General features: G+C 45.4%; 1 protein-coding gene across 1 annotated transcript in view; it reads left to right on the top strand.

Moving 5' to 3' along the window:
- Positions 1–24,120, top strand: part of LOC140348511 (WW domain-containing oxidoreductase-like) — a 163,612-nt gene extending 139,492 nt beyond the window's left edge. Inside the window, exon 4 of the mRNA XM_072434443.1 lies at positions 23,925–24,120. Within this exon, the coding sequence (XP_072290544.1) occupies positions 23,925–24,116 (192 nt within the window). The 3' untranslated portion in view covers positions 24,117–24,120. The remainder of the gene's footprint in view (positions 1–23,924) is intronic.
- The last annotated feature ends 360 nt before the right edge of the window (positions 24,121–24,480 follow it).

The following is a 24,480-nucleotide window of genomic DNA, read 5'->3' as shown; positions in this document are numbered from 1 at the left end:
AATGGCTGTCCGCATCACAGCGCTGTCTCCGCTCCTGCCACTCAAGTGCCGTTATTAAAGCCTGTTCATTCCGTTTGAAGGTTGCAGATAAAAGGTTAGCGCAAGTCGGGACCTGTCAACCTAAATTGTGGACGGAGGGAAGCGAGAAGCGCCGATATGGTCACGCCTTCTGGGATAAGAGACGGAGATGGGATGGGATGGTGGACTGATGGTGCTTGTCGGAGTTACGAAAGAGAACAGCGGACCAGATCTCCCGTGGCTTAAGATGATGCTATAGTTGAAGGACTTATGATGTTCTGATGATGAGCCAGCAACTAAACTTCAGCGGCCGGATGACGAAACTCCAAAGAACATGGCTGGAATTTGAATGACTCAATCTGAAGCTTCCCATGGAACATAGAAAGTATGGTATGGTTTATTTTGGAAACTGTTGTGTTGGTGTGTTGGTAAGTACTAGGAAAGATGTAGCCTTTTGTTCCCACGATGATCATCTGTTTAACCCTTCTAGTGTTACTCAGGCTGTATGTCAGGAGCAGTAGAGAGCCACAGTTGAGTACCCGAGGCCTTGCCCCGGGTCTTGATTATAGTCAGGAGTACCTAGTTGACGAATTAGAATATTGTGCTTTTTTCAGGTTGGTGAGGGAAAGCTGTTAGTTTCCACAGCAAGAGGAAATAATTCCCACAATATTTATGTGTTCACAAACTCACGAGAATCAATCTTGTACCAGTCCTGTGTCTGCGCTTGGACTGGAGCCAAAGGTATCTGTCCAATCACAGAGTAGCATTGTGGTTTTGGGCAAAGGAAATTGCATAGCTGATGTATGTACTTCAAATCTCGGCAAGAATACAAACTTTTGAAAAATGTGTAGAGGGTGCCGCTCGTGTTCTGCCATGTGGACAGGTCACAGCGTTGAGTGTTTAATTCTCCAATCATTTCTAGCACTGACCTTCCCCAGTCTCACCCCCAATTCCCGCTGCACTGAATAAAACCTACGGACAGAATGATGTCTGTATGTCTGTATAAAGCATCATGACAGTGGTCTTAATATTACAAGACATCCTTGTTGTTCTGGGAGCTTCTGCCCACAAGCTGTCACAACCTTGAACAATGAACTTTTACTATCTTTTTAGCAGCTTAATCTTTGTTGCCTTGCTTCTCCACCCGTCATGCCCATGTGTACGCCAACACAGCCAACACAAAGCAGTCCACATTATCCATGGACAGTGAAGGAGGAAGAGGCTGTCTGGAAGTCAAATGGCCATAATTTGACCCTTTTTAGACCCATAGTTGCAGTGATCCAGCCAAGCGTGATATTGTCGTGTCCGGTTACACTTTCTCCACCTGACCATGTGTATACGATCTCACACAGCACCACTGGTCGTGACTTGTGCTCGATACAAGGCGGGGAATTTCAAAGCGGTGATATATGATGTATTCCGTTTGGCAGACATTTTTATCCAAAGCCCACAGAGTGAAATAGTGTGACTGAGCTGAATTTATTAATCATTCAATTAACTAAATGTTCCGTCTTGGTGTGGCCCAGATGAATGGACTGTCACTCCTTAATGCAATCTAATTCTGAGAGAGAGATGCTGTGAACTTAACTGCTCTGCAACTCTTTCCTGTATTACTCATTCCCTACTATGTTTTGTCATTGGGGCTTGATTATTTTTCTCCATTGCGTCGCTGAAAATCTAACACCTCATCGCACCGGTTCAAGTGGCCTATGCATCTTCCCCCACCCCTCTCAGTCCAGTCCTCCTGTGTGTCTTTGGGCCGCGGGTGAAGACACTCGGAGCATTCGATCGTATCGCACTATCTGGCCAGTTCAACCATAAATTACCTGCAGCTAACAAAGCGTGCTGCCGTAACTATTACCCCGGCAGTCAAAGTCACCCCGGCCACCCGGCAAGACTGCACTGTAAGATGCTCCACCGCAGGGAGAGGACCGCTGGGGCAATCTTTGTTGTTTGCTCTGTTATGTTCACTTAATAATGTGTTTATTTGACCTTTATCTAAACGAGATACCTGTGGAATCTTTGTAGAGGAGTTCTGCGAGCTCCAAATAAAGGTGTGACATCCCAAAGCACAAACATGGTTAATAGGGGTGTAAGAATAGCCAACATATATACATATATTATCATAATATTTATTAAATGGCACAAAATGTATAGTGAGATTGTGCAAAAGCTAACTGAATTTTTAATTTTTTCCTTTTTAAAAGCCTTGACCAGAGCCCCTTGTGGCAGAGTTGATAGCACATATGCCTGCAGCGTTGTGAGTTCTAATACGGTTCTGTCAAATAAAGCCTATGGGCCAAAACATTTTTGAAATGGAAAATAGCCTTGACCATACCATACCAATAGCTTTCACGTTCAAATAATTTCTTCCAAAGAACAGAACAGGCTAAACATGATGTCTTCATGTTGTGAAATGGAGCAAAGGATCATGGTCTATGTTGTTCCCTCTGTTTTTTTTAGCTGTTGCTGCAACAAAATAATCCATTCAAACAAAGCTCAAAACATTAAATGTTTTGAGCTTTGTTTGAATGGATTATTTTGTTTATCTTTTCGTCCTCCTAGCCCCTTCCAGGAGTGACGTGTTCACAATAGCTGCACCCACAAGTGCATTGGCTCTAGCCTTTAGAATGTAGGCGTTCCGGAAAGGTCTGCATCAGATAAATGGAGACATCCCTTCCAAAAGTCGGTTGCTGGATTGCGTTATTTACTGTTGTGTTGAGAGCGATACATGTTTGCACTTCTTCAGATTCACCAGTGAAAGTAGAAAAGTAATTTAAGTAATCATGCTGTTCTGTTCATTGCATGTCCTTCCTATCATAAAGGCCTCACATGACATCACTGGTGGGGAGAGATGTTACTTAGCAGTTTGTAGTGTTAAACTCTTGCAGTGCCCATAGACCCTCCCCTCCCTTCTTTTTCTGGGTGGTAGTGGCTAATTGCGAGTAGCGTGTTGTGTGCCGCGCTGTGCCCTGGAGGTGAGTATTAGCAGCAGGACAAATGAGAATACAGCGCACCATCTGCCCACGGAGACTGTGCCTCGGCCTCTCCTTGTCCCTCCAACCTCTGTCCCCTTCTTTAATCTCAGTGTACATTTTAATCTCCACTACCACTACTTCTAGCCCTGTTTTTGCCCTTCTACACCCGGTATCAGCTCATGTCCTTCTGGCCCACTAACATACTTTGGGAGCTCTCCTCCTTTCCAAGTTTCCTCCTCTGTCTGAAACTTTATACATTTTTGTTACAGTTGGCAGAAACGGATTTGGCAGAGTGTTTCCTGGAATATTGTGGACAGTGTGGCGTTAACATGTTTTCCTGGTTTCCCGATAAAACATGTACGAGCCTCTTGACAGAATGCTTTGCCAATGGCTTTGCAGGATTGGGCAGGATAGCATTACTTATATTACTATTACATTACTAACAGTTTTCTGCTGATCCCTGAGCTGTGTCCGCCCCGTCTCCGCCCCGTCTCCGCCCCGTCTCCGCCCCGTCTCCGCCCCGTCTCCGCCCCGTCTCCGCCCCGTCTCCGCCCCGTTTCCGCCCCGTCTCAGCCCCGTCTCAGCCCCGTCTCAGCCCCGTCTCAGTCCCGTCTCAGCCCCGTCTCAGCCCCGTCTCAGCCCCGTCTCAGCCCTGTCTCCGCCCCGTCTCAGCCCCGTCTCAGCCCCGTCTCAGCCCCGTCTCAGCCCTGTCTCAGCCCTGTCTCCGCCCCGTCTCAGCCCCATCTCAGCCCTCAGTGAGAAGCTTGTGTTTGTCTCTGTGCTGTGGTCTGGTCTGGTGGGGCGTATGTTCAGAGCCTCCTCAGAGCAGACTCTCAGACTGTTCATGGTGAGATCCATAGGCACTGACACAGAAGGTGACCCCCGGGCGGTAACCTTGGAGACCAACTGTATTAAAATGAATTTGAGTGGAGGGGCTGTCCTGACAGCAGCATAATTACATCGCGAAGCATCAGTGCTAATTTATGCAGCCTGCATTGAAGCGGTCAGGAGTGTGAGATGGGGTCAGCCAGGGCCCCACAAACACACATGTACAGGTGTGCACAGGGACTGTGGTATACACACACACACACACACACACACACACGTGCATGCACACACACACACACACACGTGCATGCACACACACACACACACACACACACGTGCATGCACACACACACACACACACACACACACGTGCATGCACACACACACACACACACACACACACGTGCATGCACACACAAACACACACACACACACGTGCATGCACACACACACATACACACACACGTACATGCACACACACGTGCACGCACACACACACACGCACACACACACACACACTCACACACGTGCATGCACACACACACGTGTACACACACACACACACACACACACAAACACACAAACACACACACACGTACACACACATACACACAAACACACAAACACACACACACGTGCATGCACACACACACACACACGTACACACACACAAACACACACACACACACACACACACACACACACACACACACACAAACAAACACACACACACACGTACACACACACAAACACACACACACACACATCAGCATCAGAGGTAAACACAGACCCTCTGCTCCTGGACACACTGTCTGAGCTCTGAGCTCCTGCACACAGATCAAACATGTGGCATTGCTTAGTAGCTCTTCACTTTCAGGCCTTTTAACAAAAAATAACTGAGCAATAAACATGTCACTGATGAAGCAGTCTAAGCAGAGCTGCACAGACTCCCACTCCCCAGACACTTCTTCCTGCTTCATTAAGTATGAGACCCCATGATCCCCTCATCTTGAGCCAGGTCTACCCCAAAGCCCAAAGCCCAAAGCCCAAAGCCCCTTCTTGGTGGGATGTGCCCAGAACACCTCCTTGGCAAATGTTCCAACGACATCCAAAACAGATTCACTTGCTGACTCCTCTTGATGTAGAGCTTAAGAGAAAAGTGAATTGTACTGGCCCGTTTAATTGATCCAAAGTGTACCCTGCTAGATAGTACCTTATGTCTGCTCCTGGTACTCTTTCGAGCGAGATGATTGGACTAGAGAAAACAAGATGGCTAAAAGTAGGTATACATAGAAAATAATCATATATCACCTTACACGGGTGACGTCTCACGCACATCAAGACTGAAAGGATTATATTTCCAGTGCATAATGCAGCCAACATTATCCGGACATTACATAAAGAGACATTAAAGCTGACTTTAAACCAGAGCCGGGCCCTGAGCATGGAGACACACTCATTAAAAGAACCGGAGGCTGAGGAACGATTAACCGATCATTTAAGAACTTTAACTTTCAGAATGTAACTCTTTCTTTTTTCTCACACCTGTGTAAGTGGTTTACATGAGTAAGAACCCCAGTGTCTAACTCCCAATACCCTAAGCAGCCTTTTCACTCCATCTGACTTTTATTCCACTATAGATTAGTGAGTCCCTCTGCGCTAATTAGTCACTCATTAACAACAATCCATACACAGAAAAATTGCTTTCTTCCCTTGAATACTAAAATGATCCCTTGATTACCACCCCCTTTTGCTCTCTCAGTCTGCAGGGCTAGTCCACAGCCCAAGTGCAGGTCAGGAGCCGGGAAGCGGGTGAGGAAGAGGGGAAGACATTGATGTAAGCTCCCTCACTCCATTGTAGCCATTGTGACCAAGGGCACACTAATCTATGCCATTAGCCGGTCCCGACGACTCTCTCATAATGTTACCGCTAGCTGCTCTGCTGTGACGTGGTCTTGGGAGTGTCGGGCTCGCACGGCGGTGTGTGCTGGGTCTGTGTGTGTGTGTAATGGCGCTCCAGCTTAGTTGCTCTCCTGTGAAAATGACACGTTCCTGCCAAATTAATATCATTACGATCAGAGTTTAATGGGCCAGCGCTGCCTTCTTATTTAAAACAGAACATCCCCGTGTCGACCTCCAGCGCGGGGGAGGGAGAGTGAGGGGAATGGCTTTCACAGGAGGAGATAAATGAGGAGAAGGGACTACTTTTTTACCTTTTACCTCACAGTGGAACAGTTCTGCGCGGGTCAGCGTGAGGTTAAGAGCGTTCCCGTTCTTGAAGGTGACGCCACGCTCTCGGTGTGTCGTTGGTTTAGGAGGCTGTGGTTAGGGCGGTTTGGTTTAGTTTGATACCATTACATTAACGATACCTGCTTTTCGATACAAAGTGTAATTTAATGGTAGATACTTTCATCCCGTTATAATTAATGTCTGGTCAGTTGTCACTCAAACCAAACACACAAACAATTGAACCAGACTGGACTTTTCGTACAGATGATTCTCACGTGGGCTTACACACGTTTCAGTTTCAGTTCCATATCTGGTCATCGTATCAAAGGCAGTGCTTTGTGACAATGTGTTGTGCTTGTGTTGTGGCAACTTAACACTCTTACAACGCTTTACCTTTACGCTTTGAATAGGGCGAAGGTTACATGGATGTGTTTGGCTGCATATTTACGCAGACTTTGTAATTACACCTTAACTAGGATTAAAGATTTTTTGGGCAATTTTCTGGAAAATTATGATTTTAACATACACTCTCTCTCTCTATTTTTCTTAATTTCTTAACTATGGTATTTATGTCCGCACTTGGGTTAGGGTTAGATTAGAAATGTTAGATGCTTGGATTTAGTTTTGGCCCTTGAGGAATAATCATTTCCCACTGCTGCTTTAGAGTACCAGTTCTTACCGGATCTTTCCAGTTGGGCCCCAGAGGGAGAGTTCAAATCGACACAGTGGAAACATGGTGCACAACTAAGGTTCTGGGTTTGATTCCCTTTCTGCATCAAAGTGTGTATTATGTCTGTCTGTGTGAGTGGCTGCTCCATCCACACAAACCTGCACAGTAAACCAATCCTCCATGACTGTAATCCTGCCTCCAGATTGTTTCGGGGCTTTCGTTAGCCTGGCCAGTCACATGAATTCTCGCAATATTTGACAATGCGTTTGGCTCATCTCTCGCTGTTGGGTTTGAGCCACTGGAGGCGGACCAATCACAGCACAGTGACAAACCATCAGATTCAAACAGCCATCATGACGTCCCGCCTTCTCCCGACAGCTCCTGAGACTTTCCAGATTGGTAAATGCATAGAAGTCAAGTCAGAGTGCTACACATGTCAGTCTGTCGGCTTCTGTAGCTCTTTTTGCTTTCCAGTGGAGAAACTTGTCCTCCACCTCTAACCTCTGCAGCCGTTACACTTTAAAGTCACAGTTTTCTACCTTCTGAGATGGGACAGCAGCAACAAATAGAACTCCCAGTCGCTGCTTGAACAGGCTTGTTGCATTTCTGTACTGCTTGTGTGTGTTTTACAGTCGGGCCTCTGCTTTGCCTCTTCGTCTTTTTGGACTCTTTTCACAGTATTTTAGCGGGCGCGGCGCGGTGCGGTGGATGTCATTCGTCACCGGAGTGCGGCGTGTGATAATGAGTTAATTTGGCGATGTGCTCGGCGGGCTGCCTGTGCACGACTCCACCGGTGTTAGCGCGGTGTACACGGCTGGAACACCTTCACTCTTCCCCCTCCGTGTGTGTGTGTGTGTGTGTGTGTGTGTGTGTGTGTGTGTGTGTGTGTGTGTGTGTGTGTGTGTGTGTGTGTGTGTGTGTGTGTGTGTGTGTGTGTGTGTGTGTGTGTGTGTGTGTGTGTGTGTGTGTGTGTGTGTGTGTGTGTGTGTGTGTGTGTGTGTGTGTGTGTGTGTGTGTGGGGATATGTCAGGTTGCCGCGGGAGACCAATTAGCTGGAGCGTCACTGAGGAGGTGGCCCTATTACACCAGCTCATCACACGGACAGCATGGCTCGGCTCATAATAGAAACACTGACACTTATAGTACATTGACCATATGGAATAATGACTTGAGCGTGTCAAACTGTCAGCCGCTAGTCACCGCTCTCTGCACCAGGTGTTACCAACTTAACCAACTTTTGTGAATTATCGCCTTATCTTACCGCGCCTGAATGGTTGTCGTTAGCGATGTGTAACTTTGCATTTGAGTCTTTCCCCTCCTTAAACCGGGACTTTTGCGTTTTAGCGTTAACTGAGCGCACGAGCAGGACTAGTTTGCAGTCAATGTCGAATGTATATTAAAAAGTATGATTTTATGTAATTTTTTCCAATTATTTATGCTGTAAATACCCCTTCGTACCTTCGTTTTTCACCTTCATATTTCAAACGACACTCGCAACACCGTGGTTTTTCCAAGAGAGTGCACTTCTCGCTCAAAGATTGGAATGAGCTGCAAAAAAGGTTGACGCTCCGCACTTTAATCAAGGTCTTTATACTGTAAACTGTCTAACGTGTGAAGATGTTTGATCTGAATGTCATCTTGAATTGTTTGCACCGTCGCTCTGTTTTTTGTGCTGCTGCCTCTTGACCAGGTCATGTTGTAAATGACCAACCTGGATAAATAAAGGGTAAATAAAGATGAATAAATCAAACAAACTTGTGCAGCCGGCCGCAGGGTTCTGGGTTTGAATCCAGATTCTGCTGCATGTCCTCCCTTCTCTCTCATTCCCATTTCACGCTCAGCTGTTCTGTCTAATAAAGCCTATGGGTGTAAAAATCCTAAAAGACAATGCTATCACTTTTCCTGGAATCTTCCACTGTTTGGCATTAAACTACATAAAGACAAATTACGGGTCAGATCTTTGGAGAGGCGACTCCGCTCACAGTAATCGTGCATGTTTTTCAGTATAACGAAAAAACATTCCAGGCAATGCTCTTACATCTCCATGGAAACGAGCAGGTGGTCGATCCCCCATCCTCTAAGTTACATAGTGCAACTTTAATTATTAATGAGTGCTTCATCCTAGTTTCACTAGTGTGTGAAACGTGCAGATATAGACTATAGTTTATTTTTCTCATCATTGATCTTGGAGTGGGCAATGACAAAAATGACTTTCTCAATAAATATTTTTGCATTATCTTGATAACAATTTTCAGAATGTTTAATAATACTTCAGGAATGTTCTAAAATGTGTCTGCAAATGTCTTTGTTGAGGTTCAAGTATCACACAACGCATGAATGGACCACAAAATGAACCACAAAAGTGCACAAATATCACGTTATACTGTTTATAGTGTTAAAAACTATACACTCGACTGAGCATATTTGGCAGAACAACCCTGGTGATATTATCCCTTCTGATACCTGTCCCACCTCTACAATGACCCTCACTACGACTAAACAATCTGTGCACCGTCTCAAACATTGACATTCAGAACTACATCTTTTTTCACAATATCCCCAATCCCTCTCCGTCTCACTGCACCTCCCTTTGAGCTCCTCCAAACCTCCAGCCACCGTCCAGTGCTCAGGTAAAATGGGAAAAATGCAGATGACGCCCAATAAAGCCGCCGACCTCTTCATGTATAATTCACATCTTTTACGGTGGACTATGCTTAAAGGAAGCCCATTTCCAGGCAGAGAAAAGCCCTTTTAAAAGCTAATCCCGGCACCAGTGTCCTGCTCCTTTTACTGCCCCCCTTTAATGAATAGGTGTCCAATAAGGTCTTTTATTGTCTTAGCATATGTTGCTTTTATTAGCTGAAAATAATTAACTTGTGCGGATCACTTCGGAAGTCCTCTCGCAAGATCAAAATGAGATAGTTTCACAGTGGCTGGGCAAGTCCTTCTGAGTCCCCGTCGTTTTCCCCTTGGATGGCTTGTGTCCTGGCTCTTCATCTCCTCCTCTCGCTACCTTTCCCTCCCCTCCTCCACTCCGCCATCCCATCCTCCCCTCCTCCGTCCTCCTCTCGCTGTCCTTTGCAATCGTTTCTCTACTTTCCATTGTTTCCACGAACATGCAGTGTGGAGGTATGGCGGAGTGCGCATTAACACCTTGAACAATGGCGCCCTGGCTATAGGCTGTTGATGGCTGACATGTGGGTGATCTTATCGGCACAATAGAGGGAAAATTTGAAGGAAAAAAGAAAAGACGCGGGACAACAGGAAGGGATTTGTACACGCCTTTGTGCTGTCGACTTGTCACTCCTACATACTTCAGGCGTTCTTTTCTTTGTGGATGCTGGAGGAAATTAGGACTGCAGCGTTGTGGACAAAACATGCAGTGACTGTATTGGATATTGCAGTAACTGTAAAGATGTTTATACAGAGCAGCTCTTAGTTTGTAGAGTTTCTGTTTGGATATTCCTGTCTTCAGCTGGAAAAAAACATTTTTCAGAATCAATTTTCAATTTCATTTGAATTTAATTTGAATGTAAAAGCTTCTAAATTGGTGTAATCGCTCATTTGTCGAGGAATTCCATAGTAGAACGCTTTTTTCATCTGGACAATGTTTCTAAAGTGTTTTGACTTTGATCCAAAAGTCAATGTGATGGACCAGGGCTGAAAAGCTTTATATTACTCTGAGCTAATCGAAATGTTTTGAGTTTAAAAACATTGTCCGCTACTTCTGAAGATTTTTCTACCAATCGTTTCTAACTAAATAGCATATATAAAGCATAATACGTTTCTTTATTGAAGGTGTACACAGCAGAGAAAGTGTACATGCTTTCAAATTAGATTGTAGATTGTGGTAAAAAAAAACAGTGTGTCTAACTGTTGTGTCTGACCCGTGTTATGTCTGACCCCTTGTTATGTCTGACCCGTGTTATGTCTGACCCGTGTTATGTCTGACCCCTTGTTATGTCTGACCCGTGTTATGTCTGACCCGTGTTATGTCTGACCCGTGTTATGTCTGACCCGTGTTATGTCTGACCCGTGTTATGTCTGACCCGTGTTATGTCTGACCCGTGTTATGTCTGACCCCTTGTTATGTCTGACCCGTGTTATGTCTGACCCGTGTTATGTCTGACCCCTTGTTATGTCTGACCCGTGTTATGTCTGACCCGTGTTATGTCTGACCCGTGTTATGTCTGACCCCTTGTTATGTCTGACCCGTGTTATGTCTGACCCCTTGTTATGTCTGACCCGTGTTATGTCTGACCCGTGTTATGTCTGACCCGTGTTATGTCTGACCCGTGTTATGTCTGACCCCTTGTTATGTCTGACCCGTGTTATGTCTGACCCCTTGTTATGTCTGACCCGTGTTATGTCTGACCCCTTGTTATGTCTGACCCGTGTTATGTCTGACCCGTGTTATGTCTGACCCCTTGTTATGTCTGACCCGTGTTATGTCTGACCCCTTGTTATGTCTGACCCGTGTTATGTCTGACCCGTGTTATGTCTGACCCGTGTTATGTCTGACCCCTTGTTATGTCTGACCCGTGTTATGTCTGACCCGTGTTATGTCTGACCCGTGTTATGTCTGACCCCTTGTTATGTCTGACCCGTGTTATGTCTGACCCCTTGTTATGTCTGACCCGTGTTATGTCTGACCCGTGTTATGTCTGACCCGTGTTATGTCTGACCCGTGTTATGTCTGACCCGTGTTATGTCTGACCCCTTGTTATGTCTGACCCGTGTTATGTCTGACCCCTTGTTATGTCTGACCCGTGTTATGTCTGACCCCTTGTTATGTCTGACCCGTGTTATGTCTGACCCGTGTTATGTCTGACCCCTTGTTATGTCTGACCCGTGTTATGTCTGACCCCTTGTTATGTCTGACCCGTGTTATGTCTGACCCGTGTTATGTCTGACCCGTGTTATGTCTGACCCCTTGTTATGTCTGACCCTTGTTATGTCTGACCCGTGTTATGTCTGACCCCTTGTTATGTCTGACCCGTGTTATGTCTGACCCCTTGTTATGTCTGACCCGTGTTATGTCTGACCCCTTGTTATGTCTGACCCGTGTTATGTCTGACCCGTGTTATGTCTGACCCGTGTTATGTCTGACCCCTTGTTATGTCTGACCCGTGTTATGTCTGACCCCTTGATATGTCTGACCCGTGTTATGTCTGACCCCTTGTTATGTCTGACCCGTGTTATGTCTGACCCGTGTTATGTCTGACCCGTGTTATGTCTGACCCGTGTTATGTCTGACCCCTTGTTATGTCTGACCCGTGTTATGTCTGACCCCTTGTTATGTCTGACCCGTGTTATGTCTGACCCCTTGTTATGTCTGACCCGTGTTATGTCTGACCCGTGTTATGTCTGACCCCTTGTTATGTCTGACCCCTTGTTATGTCTGACCCGTGTTATGTCTGACCCCTTGTTATGTCTGACCCGTGTTATGTCTGACCCGTGTTATGTCTGACCCCTTGTTATGTCTGACCCGTGTTATGTCTGACCCCTTGTTATGTCTGACCCGTGTTATGTCTGACCCGTGTTATGTCTGACCCCTTGTTATGTCTGACCCCTTGTTATGTCTGACCCCTTGTTATGTCTGACCCGTGTTATGTCTGACCCGTGTTATGTCTGACCCCTTGTTATGTCTGACCCGTGTTATGTCTGACCCCTTGTTATGTCTGACCCGTGTTATGTCTGACCCCTTGTTATGTCTGACCCGTGTTATGTCTGACCCCTTGTTATGTCTGACCCGTGTTATGTCTGACCCCTTGTTATGTCTGACCCGTGTTATGTCTGACCCGTGTTATGTCTGACCCGTGTTATGTCTGACCCCTTGTTATGTCTGACCCGTGTTATGTCTGACCCCTTGTTATGTCTGACCCGTGTTATGTCTGACCCGTGTTATGTCTGACCCCTTGTTATGTCTGACCCGTGTTATGTCCGACCCGTGTTATGTCTGACCCCTTGTTATGTCTGACCCGTGTTATGTCTGACTTGTGTTATGTCTGACCCGTGTTATGTCTGACCCGTGTTATGTCTGACCCCTTGTTATGTCTGACCCGTGTTATGTCTGACCCCTTGTTATGTCTGACCCGTGTTATGTCTGACCCGTGTTATGTCTGACCCCTTGTTATGTCTGACCCGTGTTATGTCCGACCCGTGTTATGTCTGACCCCTTGTTATGTCTGACCCGTGTTATGTCTGACCCGTGTTATGTCTGACCCCTTGTTATGTCTGACCCGTGTTATGTCTGACCCGTGTTATGTCTGACCCCTTGTTATGTCTGACCCGTGTTATGTCTGACCCCTTGTTATGTCTGACCCGTGTTATGTCTGACCCGTGTTATGTCTGACCCCTTGTTATGTCTGACCCCTTGTTATGTCTGACCCGTGTTATGTCTGACCCGTGTTATGTCTGACCCCTTGTTATGTCTGACCCCTTGTTATGTCTGACCCGTGTTATGTCTGACCCGTGTTATGTCTGACCCCTTGTTATGTCTGACCCCTTGTTATGTCTGACCCCTGTCCTCAGTGAACCCCACCCAAGGCCCTAGTCAAGGCCACCAAAGCAGAATCCACATTTACAATTGGGACTATTTATTATTTATTAAGACAATGGACATACGTAACAATTATACTTGGAAGTGGGCCAATCAAATTAATGCCACAACCATTTTGTTTCCAAAACTTTTTTTTAAGGATCTGATTTGACACGAAGCTGAAATATCCAGATGTGACAGAAGGATTCTGCTGAATTTGCAAGCTGTTGTGCTGCCTTCACAGAAATAAACATTGTTTCCTCTACAAGCCTAAATTCACTTACCTTTAAGACTCTTTATTATGACCATTTCCCATAAGGCCTCAGTGCATCTGGACACGCTCTTGTGTTGAGTGATGGGCCTGAAGGGACAAGGGGCCATCACTAGAAGAAAAGGTAGCCAGATCCAGATTTAAAATGACATGGATGTCGTAATGGAAAGAAGGAGCAGCGGAAGACTGCGTCCATCCTGTTCTTAACGCTCCTCCAGGGAACAGCTGCCTCTGGGTCAGTGTTAGCATCAGCGCTCCGGCTAATGGAGGATTCAGACATACACTTTACATGACCAATACGCCGGCCAGTTCAATACCTTATTAACTTAGTATATTTATTCAATTTACCACATTTAATGTTGAGCACACATTTACGGTAATGTGTAAAGTGGTGTTACCTCTGTGTTTAGTGTGTGTACTGTGGTGTTACCTCTGTGTTTAGTGTGTGTACTGTGGTGTTACCTCTGTGTTTAGTGTGTGTAAAGTGGTGTTACCTCTGTGTTTAGTGTGTGTACTGTGGTGTTACCTCTGTGTTTAGTGTGTGTACTGTGGTGTTACCTCTGTGTTTAGTGTGTGTACTGTGGTGTTACCTCTGTGTTTAGTGTGTGTAAAGTGCTGTTACCTCAGTGTTTAGTGTGTGTACTGTGGTGTTACCTCTGTGTTTAGTGTGTGTAAAGTGGTGTTACCTCAGTGTTTAGTGTGTGTACTGTGGTGTTACCTCAGTGTTTAGTGTGTGTACTGTGGTGTTACCTCAGTGTTTAGTGTGTGTACTGTGGTGTTACCTCAGTGTTTAGTGTGTGTACTGTGGTGTTACCTCTGTGTTTAGTGTGTGTAAAGTGGTGTTACCTCTGTGTTTAGTGTGTGTACTGTGGTGTTACCTCCATGTTTAGTGTGTGTACTGTGGTGTTACCTCCGTGTTTAGTGTGTGTACTGTGGTGTTACCTCAGTGTTTAGTGTGTGTAAAGTGGTGTTACCTCTGTGTTTAGTGTGTGTACTGTGGTGTTACCTCAGTGTTTAGTGTGTGTACTGTGGTGTTACCTCTGTGTTTAGTGTGTGTACTGCAGTGTTACCTCTGTGTTTAGTGTGTGTACTGTGGTGTTACCTCAGTGTTTAGTGTGTGTACTGCGGTGTTACCTCAGTGTTTAGTATGTGTACTGCAGTGTTACCTCAGTGTTTAGTGTGTGTACTGCGGTGTACATATTTAGTGTGTGTACTGCAGTTTTACCAGTCTTTAGTGTGTGTTACCTCAGTGTTTAGTGTGTGTACTGCAGTGTTACCTCTGTGTTTAGTGTGTGTACTGCAGTGTTACCTCTGTGTTTAGTGTGTGTAAAGTGGTGTTACCTCAGTGTTTAGTGTGTGTAAAGTGGTGTTACCTCCGTGTTTAGTGTGTGTACTGCAGTGTTACCTCAGTGTTTAGTGTGTGTACTGCAGTATTACCTCAGTGTTTAGTGTGTGTACTGCAGTGTTACCTCAGTGTTTAGTGTGTGTACTGTGGTGTTACCTCAGTGTTTAGTGTGTGTACTGCGGTGTTACCTCAGTGTTTAGTGTGTGTACTGCGGTGTTACCTCCGTGTTTAGTGTGTGTACTGCGGTGTTACCTCAGTGTTTAGTGTGTGTACTGTGGTGTTACCTCAGTGTTTAGTGTGTGTACTGCGGTGTTACCTCAGTGTTTAGTGTGTGTACTGTGGTGTTACCTCAGTGTTTAGTGTGTGTACTGTGGTGTTACCTCCGTGTTTAGTGTGTGTACTGCGGTGTTACCTCAGTGTTTAGTGTGTGTACTGTGGTGTTACCTCTGTGTTTAGTGTGTGTACTGTGGTGTTACCTCAGTGTTTAGTGTGTGTACTGCGGTGTTACCTCAGTGTTTAGTGTGTGTACTGTGGTGTTACCTCAGTGTTTAGTGTGTGTACTGCGGTGTTACCTCAGTGTTTAGTGTGTGTAAAGTGGTGTTACCTCTGTGTTTAGTGTGTGTACTGTGGTGTTACCTCTGTGTTTAGTGTGTGTACTGTGGTGTTACCTCCGTGTTTAGTGTGTGTACTGCGGTGTTACCTCAGTGTTTAGTGTGTGTACTGTGGTGTTACCTCAGTGTTTAGTGTGTGTACTGCGGTGTTACCTCAGTGTGTAGTGTGTGTACTGCGGTGTTACCTCAGTGTGTAGTGTGTGTACTGCGGTGTTACCTCAGTGTTTAGTGTGTGTACTGCGGTGTTCAGGTTTACTGTGTGTAGTGCAGTGTTACCACAGTCTGTAGAGTACCTAGTAGTCGGTGTGTGTACTGCAGTGTGACCTGAGGTGCCTGGCACAGGGTGACAGAGGTTACTTGAACCATGATGTGGGTGTCACTGCTCTGTGAGCTGAGTGTTTGAGGAGCTAATCTCCTCTGCTCCTGGTCCACTGGTCAGGCTGAATAGAGGGACAGCTTGTTTATCTGTGAGGGGACGGTGTTACCCAGGATTCCCTGTACAGCTGGACTGGGAACGCTCAGCTGAGCTGTCAGCTCCAGAGGCTCCACACGGCTGAGGGCAACACACTGAGACAGGAGGGCATGTGTTTCACTGCTTATTTATTAAATGTAAAATATCTTCATCACAGATTAAAAATCAGACACCTCCATCTATTTGAAACATCACAGGTGGAAATAAAAACATTCCTGAAACAGAATTACAAACCCTTTGGAGTCCCACTGTGAGGATCCACAACTGGACAGAGGGCTGAGGCAAAACTGCACCACCTGTACTCCCCTGGTGTGGGACGGCTCTCAGAACAGGAAACCATCTTCATGTGTATAGTTCTCATTAGAGAAAACCATAAATACTGTATGATATGCTCTGATTGATCAGCAACAACAACAAAAATCCCAATTATGTTTTCTGAACGTTTGTGCAAAATGATTAGTCTTGTTAGATTAACATAATCTAAAATAATTCATATCAGAACACATTTAACCTTTTAAATGATCGACCACTGTTTCTAGGCCGCATCACGGCTCGTGTTGAGCCTAAACAGAGGTTTGCACAGCTGTACGAGCAGGCGGTGCCTCAGCCCTCGCTGGAGCTGCACACACTGAGCACACTGACACGGATGGTGCGCAGAAACACGAGACAGGCAAAAGGAGAACCACCCACAGGAGGGACAATGGGACGACTCTACAACACTGTCCAAGAGAGGGTATTGCCTGACGATATGATCAAGTCATTTTTAGTTTTCCTTTTTTTCTACTTTTTATATTATTATTTTTTTAAGTGCATGCCATATGAGAACTTGAGGTTATAAAAGTACCTGAAAGAATTGCTATTTTCTTTTTTTGCATGCATAGTTTCCCATATTTACAATGCTTATGTACAGGGATGGGCCAAAAACAGCAGCTCTACAGTGGGTGTATTTACAACCGGGTCAAAGGTGAATGTTACATATGCTTGGGGTCACATGCACAGGGTCAAATAACCTACAGCTGATGAAGACACTGAACAGAACACAGCAAAAGAACACGACGTCACATCTTTAACCCTTTTTGCTTTTGATACGCTTTTTAAACAACAGATTATTGCACAATTCTGTACAAGGACGGTTCTGTCAAGAGTGTGAGGTCCTCGAGTGTCGGAGTATGAGGTCCTCGGGTGTCGGAGTATGAAGTCCTCGAGTGTCGGAGTATGAGGTCCTCGACTATCGGAGTATGAGGTCCTCGGGTGTCCGAGTATGAGGTCCTCGGGTGTCGGAGTATGAGGTCCTCGGGTGTCGGAGTATGAGGTCCTCGAGTGTCGGAGTATGAGGTCCTCGAGTGTCGGAGTATGAGGTCCTCGAGTGTCGGAGTATGAGGTCCTCGGGTGTCGTAGTATGAGGTCCTCGGGTGTCGGAGTATGAGGTCCTCGAGTGTCGGAGTATGAGGTCCTCGAGTGTCGGAGTATGAGGTCCTCGAGTGTCGGAGTATGAGGTCCTCGGGTGTCGGAGTATGAGGTCCTCGGGTGTCGGAGTATGAGGTCCTCGAGTGTCGGAGTATGAGGTCCTCGCGTATCGGAGTATGAGGTCCTCTGGTGTCGGAGTATGAGGTCCTCGGGTGTCTGAGTATGAGGTCCTCGGGTGTCTGAGTATGAGGTCCTCGGGTGTCGTAGTATGAGGTCCTCGGGTGTCGTAGTATGAGGTCCTCTGGTGTCTGAGTATGAGGTCCTCGGGTGTCGTAGTATGAGGTCCTCTGGTGTCGTAGTATGAGGTCCTCGGGTGTCGTAGTATGAGGTCCTCGAGTGTCGGAGTATGAGGTCCTCGAGTGTCGGAGTATGAGGTCCTCGGGTGTCCGAGTATGAGGTCCTCGGGTGTCGGAGTATGAGGTCCTCGGGTGTCAGAGTATGAGGTCTTCGGGTGTCGGAGTATGAGGTCCTCTGGTGTCGGAGTATGAGGTCCTCGAGTGTCGGAGTATGAGGTCCTCGAGTGTCGGAGTATGAGGTCCTCGAGTGTCGGAGTATGAGGTCCTCGAGTGTCGGAGTATGAGGTCCTCGAGTGTCGGAGTATGAGGTCCTCGAGTGTCGGAGTATGAGGTCCTCGAGTGTCGGAGTATGAGGTCCTCTGGTGTCGGAGTATGAGGTCCTTGAGTGTCGGAGTATGAGGTCCTCTGGTGTCGGAGTATGAGGTCCTCGGGTGTCGGAGTATGAGGTCCTCGAGTGTCGGAGTATGAGGTCCTCGAGTGTCGGAGTATGAGGTCCTCGAGTGTCGGAGTATGAGGTCCTCGAGTGTCGGAGTATGAGGTCCTCGAGTGTCGGAGTATGAGGTCCTCGAGTGTCGGAGTATGAGGTCCTCGAGTGTCGGAGTATGAGGTCCTCGAGTGTCGGAGTATGAGGTCCTCTGGTGTCGGAGTATGAGGTCCTCGGGTGTCAGAGTATGAGGTCTTCGGGTGTCGGAGTATGAGGTCCTCTGGTGTCGGAGTATGAGGTCCTCGAGTGTCGGAGTATGAGGTCCTCGAGTGTCGGAGTATGAGGTCCTCGAGTGTCGGAGTATGAGGTCCTCGAGTGTCGGAGTATGAGGTCCTCGAGTGTCGGAGTATGAGGTCCTCTGGTGTCGGAGTATGAGGTCCTCGAGTGTCGGAGTATGAGGTCCTCGAGTGTCGGAGTATGAGGTCCTTGAGTGTTGAGGTCCTCGGGTGTCTGAGTATGAGGTCCTCGGGTGTTGGAGTATGAGGTCCTCGAGTGTCGGAGTATGAGGTCCTCGAGTGTCGGAGTATGAGGTCCTCGAGTGTTGAGGTCCTCGGGTGTCTGAGTATGAGGTCCTCGGGTGTCGGAGTATGAGGTCCTCGAGTGTCGGAGTATGAGGTCCTCGAGTGTCGGAGTATGAGGTCCTCGAGTGTTGAGGTCCTCGGGTGTTGAGGTCCTCGGGTGTTGGAGTATGAGGTCCTCGAGTGTCGGAGTATGAGGTCCTCGAGTGTCGGAGTATGAGGTCCTCGAGTGTCGGAGTATGAGGTCCTCGAGTGTCGGAGTATGAGGTCCTCTGGTGTCGGAGTATGAGGTCCTCGAGTGTCGGAGTATGAGGTCCTCGAGTGTCGGAGTATGAGGTCCTCGAGTGTTGAGGTCCTCGGGTGTCTGAGTATGAGGTCCTCGGGTGTTGAGGTCCTCGGGTGTTGAGGTCCTCGGGTGTTGGAGTAGGAAGACTGGGGTCGTTACTTATTGCAAAGTATCTGGGCTGAATACTAGAGGTGGCATAATACACTGCTCATCTAGGTGTGTACGTGTCTCCTTTGGTTCGTCATATTGCTAAAACACATTGCAAAAAAATGATCATCTGCATTAGTTACTTTCACAAACTTAAATCAGAAGATTCATGGGGACTAAGTACTTGTTTTTGTAATATTTGTCTTATTTTAGGTAAGAATATCCATCAGGCGAAGATTGAAATGCCTTGAACAAGATAAATGATACTTCAAGCCTTCAAAAATCACCAAGATTATAATATATTCTGAATTTTACATGTTTAACTATTGTAGATATACATTTTTTGCAGTGCTTTTTTGAATCTTGATATTTGTGTCATTGCTTATCATACGCATGGCCAGGGCGAACACTTCAGCGTAGAAGTACAACACCGTAATGAGTCACAAGTCGCAGAAGAAGCACAACACCACGTCGTTACAACACAGACTGTATATTTGCATCAGGACGTCGCTATGTACACGTTCCCTTGTATATTTTGGTCAGATTGTACTCTGGTGTTGCTTGTGCGGTGAACACATGCTCATGCACGTACAGATATGTGTGTGGTTTTACCTGCTGAATAACGTTTAAAAAACCCTACTTTTTAAGCTCCTTCGTTTGATATCGCCTTGAATTTCACCGTTTCTCACAGCTAATGCTAACTTTTATCAAAATGTAAAATGTAAAATAAACAATCAAGACTGTCTGATTGCTTTTTTGTAAAGATTTCCATTTTTTTTTCATTACTTTAATTTGTTTTTGTTTTTAGATTTTCATTTAGATTTTAAACAGTTGAATTAGCGTTAGCAGCGTTAGCAAATCGCTCCCATTTGAAAGAGTCCTTGTGGAGTCTTAAAGTCTTAAACATGTCGTCAGAGTCATCCACACACAACTTCTTCTTGTATTTATTATTTTTGGATTGACGTAGCGAAAAACCCCATTATTAGACAGGAAGTACAGGCGCTAACACTGAGCTAGCATGGCGCTCAGCCTCCAACTTCTGCTCCATTAATGCTTCCTGTGCAAACTGTAATTAGTCTGGGAAAATGATGATTACAAGAAAGACTGTTTCTTGATCAAATGTTAAACTTCAGTCCGATATTTAACCCATGAGTTTATATCCTAAACTGAGGCTACACGTTCAGATGATGATTGCGCGCGTTAAGATATTCCGTCAGAGGCTAAACGTATGCTAATATGGAAGACGGGGGGTGATGTTGGTGCATCTGGATTGCAGCTTGAAAGACTTTCATTTGAACGGCGCCGTTAACAAACTGCTCTGAAAGTCAGCCGAGTTCAAGCGGAGTCCGAAATCTTCAGACGACCCGAGAACATTTGAGGCGAGCGGCATCAAGATGGCCTGTGCGCCGGGCGAGATGACTCACGCCGGCGCCGCCTGTGAAGCTCAGAGCCGGAGACACTGGCTTGGCATTTGTCGCTCTTTGATAGAGCTTTGACACGGAGTTATCGGCGCCGGGGCAGGTGAGACGGGCGGGCGGCGGCGGCAGGGGACGCGCTCTCGTTTCATGTGGCTGTTAACTCGCGTCTCTCTCATCACGACACGACTTCAAACGCTCAGTCTGCTCGCCGCGGCGCTCGCCGCCTGCCGGACGCCTACTGGCACAACTTAACTCGTGAACATTTCCACAAATCTCCGTATTTGCATTTCTTGTGCGTCTTTTTTCCCCGGTTTGTTTCACATCTGCTGCAGGAAGCTGTTCAGTCGGCTTCACGTGCGGGTCGTTTATGCGTGCGTACGTTCACTGCACGTCGCTGACTTTGTACTCGACAACCAAATGATCTATCGGAATTTGAATAGTCGCAATTAGCAAAACGGAAACGCTTGCAGTTATTTTGCCAATATAGTGAGTTCTGCTGAGAATGACGGTCTCCATGAGGTCTTCAAACTTTCACGTGGTTGTTAATCCGTTAAAATGTCGGTCTTGGGCGTGTTTAAATCCTGAAATTTTACAAAAGTGCAAGTGATTCTTTGACTTTGATTTTGCTTGAATAACTTTACACTACTAGTTATGCTCCGTTGTTCTGTTTGTACTGTATATGTTGTATCTATACTTTAGTTTGCAAACCTTTATTCTGAAAATATCACAAAACCCAATTTCCAAAACCATTCCTTTTATCGTTTGGTCGATTAATCGGTTGATCGCGTCGTAGTCGATCCAATTTTATAATTAGTTGACTATATATTTGATGAGAATTACAGGGATTGATATGTAAAATAACCGAAATGAGACGTTAACTGCAGTTTTGGGAGTAACTGCTCAGTTTAAAACGATTTTTTAAAACTTTTTAACCATTTTTGCGCCAGATCGTCATATTGTTTCCCCATTTGAGTCCCTGAATCGAAGCGCGGGGCTCGTCTTTAGTCGAGCGAGCGTTCCCGCCGCCCTCGACTCCCATTCAATCCCTGGACTGGGATTGTGCGCGAGGCTGTGGCAGGAGCTTTGAGCACTTGAAAGCTCGGCGTCTGAGCGAGCTGGTTATGTGTGTAATTCCATTTGACATGTTTATTTTGCTGCTCTTTAAACTCTCCCTCCCCCTGTTTCACTGAGAACATCCAGGCTAATTACAAAGTGACAGGACGGGCGTGTAGAACGGAGCAGGTCGTGTCCAAAGCGAGATGACAGAAAACACGTCTGGAGTTGAAGGAGAGCGAGTTAAACCGGTATAAAGTTAAATATGTAATGACTTGTTGAGGAGGAGAGTGAGTGGATTTAAACCTGTGTTGTGGTTTTATCTGGTTAATTAGACGGGTTGAGCTTTTGTAAGTTAGAAACACATTTATTTTTCAAAGTAATTTAACCAGAACCTTTTCATTTTGGCCATTAAGCAAAACACGTGATGTAAGTAATATGTTTCAAGTACTTTTGGGCTGCACATATCCCGCAAAGTTATATTTATTAAACTGTCTGTATAATGCACAAACATATGTATATTTTGTTGTGTGTGTGGAGAATTAAATGGGAAATAATTCAGATATCTTGTTTATTTTTTGTAAATTTACTCCTAATTCATTTGATTCAGTATTTGTGAATTTTTCATTTTCAGCTCAACTTTATTCTAGACTCCATTTTAAGATATTATGAAACATTTTTAAAAATGTATGTATATAAATTTAGATATTGTACTGAATCTTACATTTTAGTGACAGGATTCAATTTGTTATTTTTTGCTAATTTTGACACAATCGATTGTAAAAAAAAACATTGTCAGTAGATTTTTTTTCCAATTTTCCGAATAAGTTTTGGCTTTTTTTTACTGCCACTATTTATTTATTTTTGAGATAAAGCTGAAGAAATGTGTACAGTCCCAAAAAACAACTATTCCATTACCAGACTACTCGATTGTATAACCAGTGTTTTGCTTTATTAGTTTAGAAAGTAATATCGTTCATAAATGTGTTTCTTACTTTGCTCCATAAGCTGTGCACATCTTTCCCTTCACACACTTCTTGGACGACCCATAAACACAAAACACATTGGACACATTGGACACATTGAAAAGCTGTGATTGTCCTGGTGATTCCCGTCTGGACCGACGCTGGTTCTGCTTTGACATGGTCCCATATCCAAATAAATAAATATACTGTTTTATAAATATATGTACAGTATTGAGCTGCTTTGCTCCAGCGCGTGTCTCTCGTGTCCCTGTCCTCTCAGTCCGTCCTGTGAATGGATGAGGTCAAGACCTCTCTGGACAGAACCGTAGTCCACTCGTTGTAGTTCCTGGTCTCCTTGTAGTTCCTGGTCTCCTTGTAGTTCCTGGTCTCCTTGTAGTTCCTGGTCTCCGCGCTCGTGTTTGGGGTGTGTCAGTTTAGTCCCGTTTGTTCCTTGGTCCCTTTCTCGATGTGTCCTTGGTCGCTCACTTGGTGTGTTGGCTGGCCCTTGCTCCCTAGTTCCTTGTTCCTAGTTCCTTTCACCATTGCTCTAACCCTAGTCCCCTCATCTATGGAGATTATTGTTTTGTTTTTTTATTTGAATTATGTTCACTGAATTTTTTTTAGAATTAGTTTTTATATTCATTGAAAAAAATACAATCCTTTGAAATTCAGTGTATACAAATATATACAATTTGGTTTGTTAAAATACTGGTTGTTGTTGTTGTCGTTGTTGTTGTTGTTGTTGTGGTTGTTGCTGGTTTTTTTATTCAGTACAAAAATCGTACTGCCTATAAATCATACTTTTATGTACTTTTTCTTTTTGTTTTAATATGCATGGACGTTTGAGCATTTTTACACTTAATAAAAAAAAGAAAAACAAAACGTAGCCATATTTTCCAACACTGAATTCTAAAGTCTATTGCATTTCATACACTGAAATTTAAAAGAATGTTTTTATATGCAATCAATATTTTTGCAGTGTTTTTTATCATACTTGTACTGATTGTATTGTACTGAGCAGACTTGCTTCTCCACAAACCTGACTCATATTTGGCCTGGAGGAGCCGCCTCCTGCTTGTTTCCATGGAAATGTTGTTCCTTTAGATATTTAGATATAATAATCCACAACTCCCTGGAGAATGTTCCAAAGTATTGTTTTAACTTTGTATTTCTCTGGACTCATGGAGGCGACTGTCCAGTGTCATTAAATATTCACATAATTCAAACGCAAAAAAATCTGTGTGAAATAAAAGCGTTGATAATGAAATAACCTCCATACTTATCTCAACGCCTCCATCACTAACTCTCTATCTTTCTGTCTCCGCAGCAACAAGGCGCGGCCACCACGGTGTACTGCGCGGTGGCCCCGGAGCTGGAGGGCCTGGGAGCCATGTACTTCAACAACTGCTTCCGCTGCTTGCCCTCTCTGCAGGCCCAGGACGAGGCGGGCGCGGCCAGCCTGTGGGAGCTGAGCGAGAGGCTGGTGTCCGAGCGCTCTGGGGGGGTGCAGGCTCTCTGAGGGGGTCTCCGAGGGGGTCTCTGAGGGGCCAAACTAAAGACTGGGGAAAGGTTTCTCTGCGGATGGGCAACACGCTATAGTACAAGGAGTATAAAGGAGGTGCTAGTTTACAATGGGAGGGAGTGGGCGGGGTTCAATGTGGGGATAAAATCGTTACTTTCAGTCTTTTCATTCCTATTTAGTTGTATTTAAAGCAACACTACTTAACTTTCATGGACGTGTAACTCATCCGCATATATTTGCAAACAGATCTTGTCAAAGTTTCTAAAATATCAGCTTTCTCCTAATGAGCATGTTGAAAAAAGCTTGAGTAACTTTAAGCCTGCAAAATATGTATATTTCGATACTAAACAATAATACAATA

Source organism: Eucyclogobius newberryi, unplaced genomic scaffold, assembly GCF_026437365.1.
Source record: "Eucyclogobius newberryi isolate DKJ021-1_F unplaced genomic scaffold, fEucNew1.0.hap1 SCAF_7, whole genome shotgun sequence".
In the NCBI taxonomy this organism is placed as follows: Eukaryota; Metazoa; Chordata; class Actinopteri; order Gobiiformes; family Gobiidae; genus Eucyclogobius; species Eucyclogobius newberryi.
This window is presented reverse-complemented; position numbering and strand designations above follow the sequence as displayed.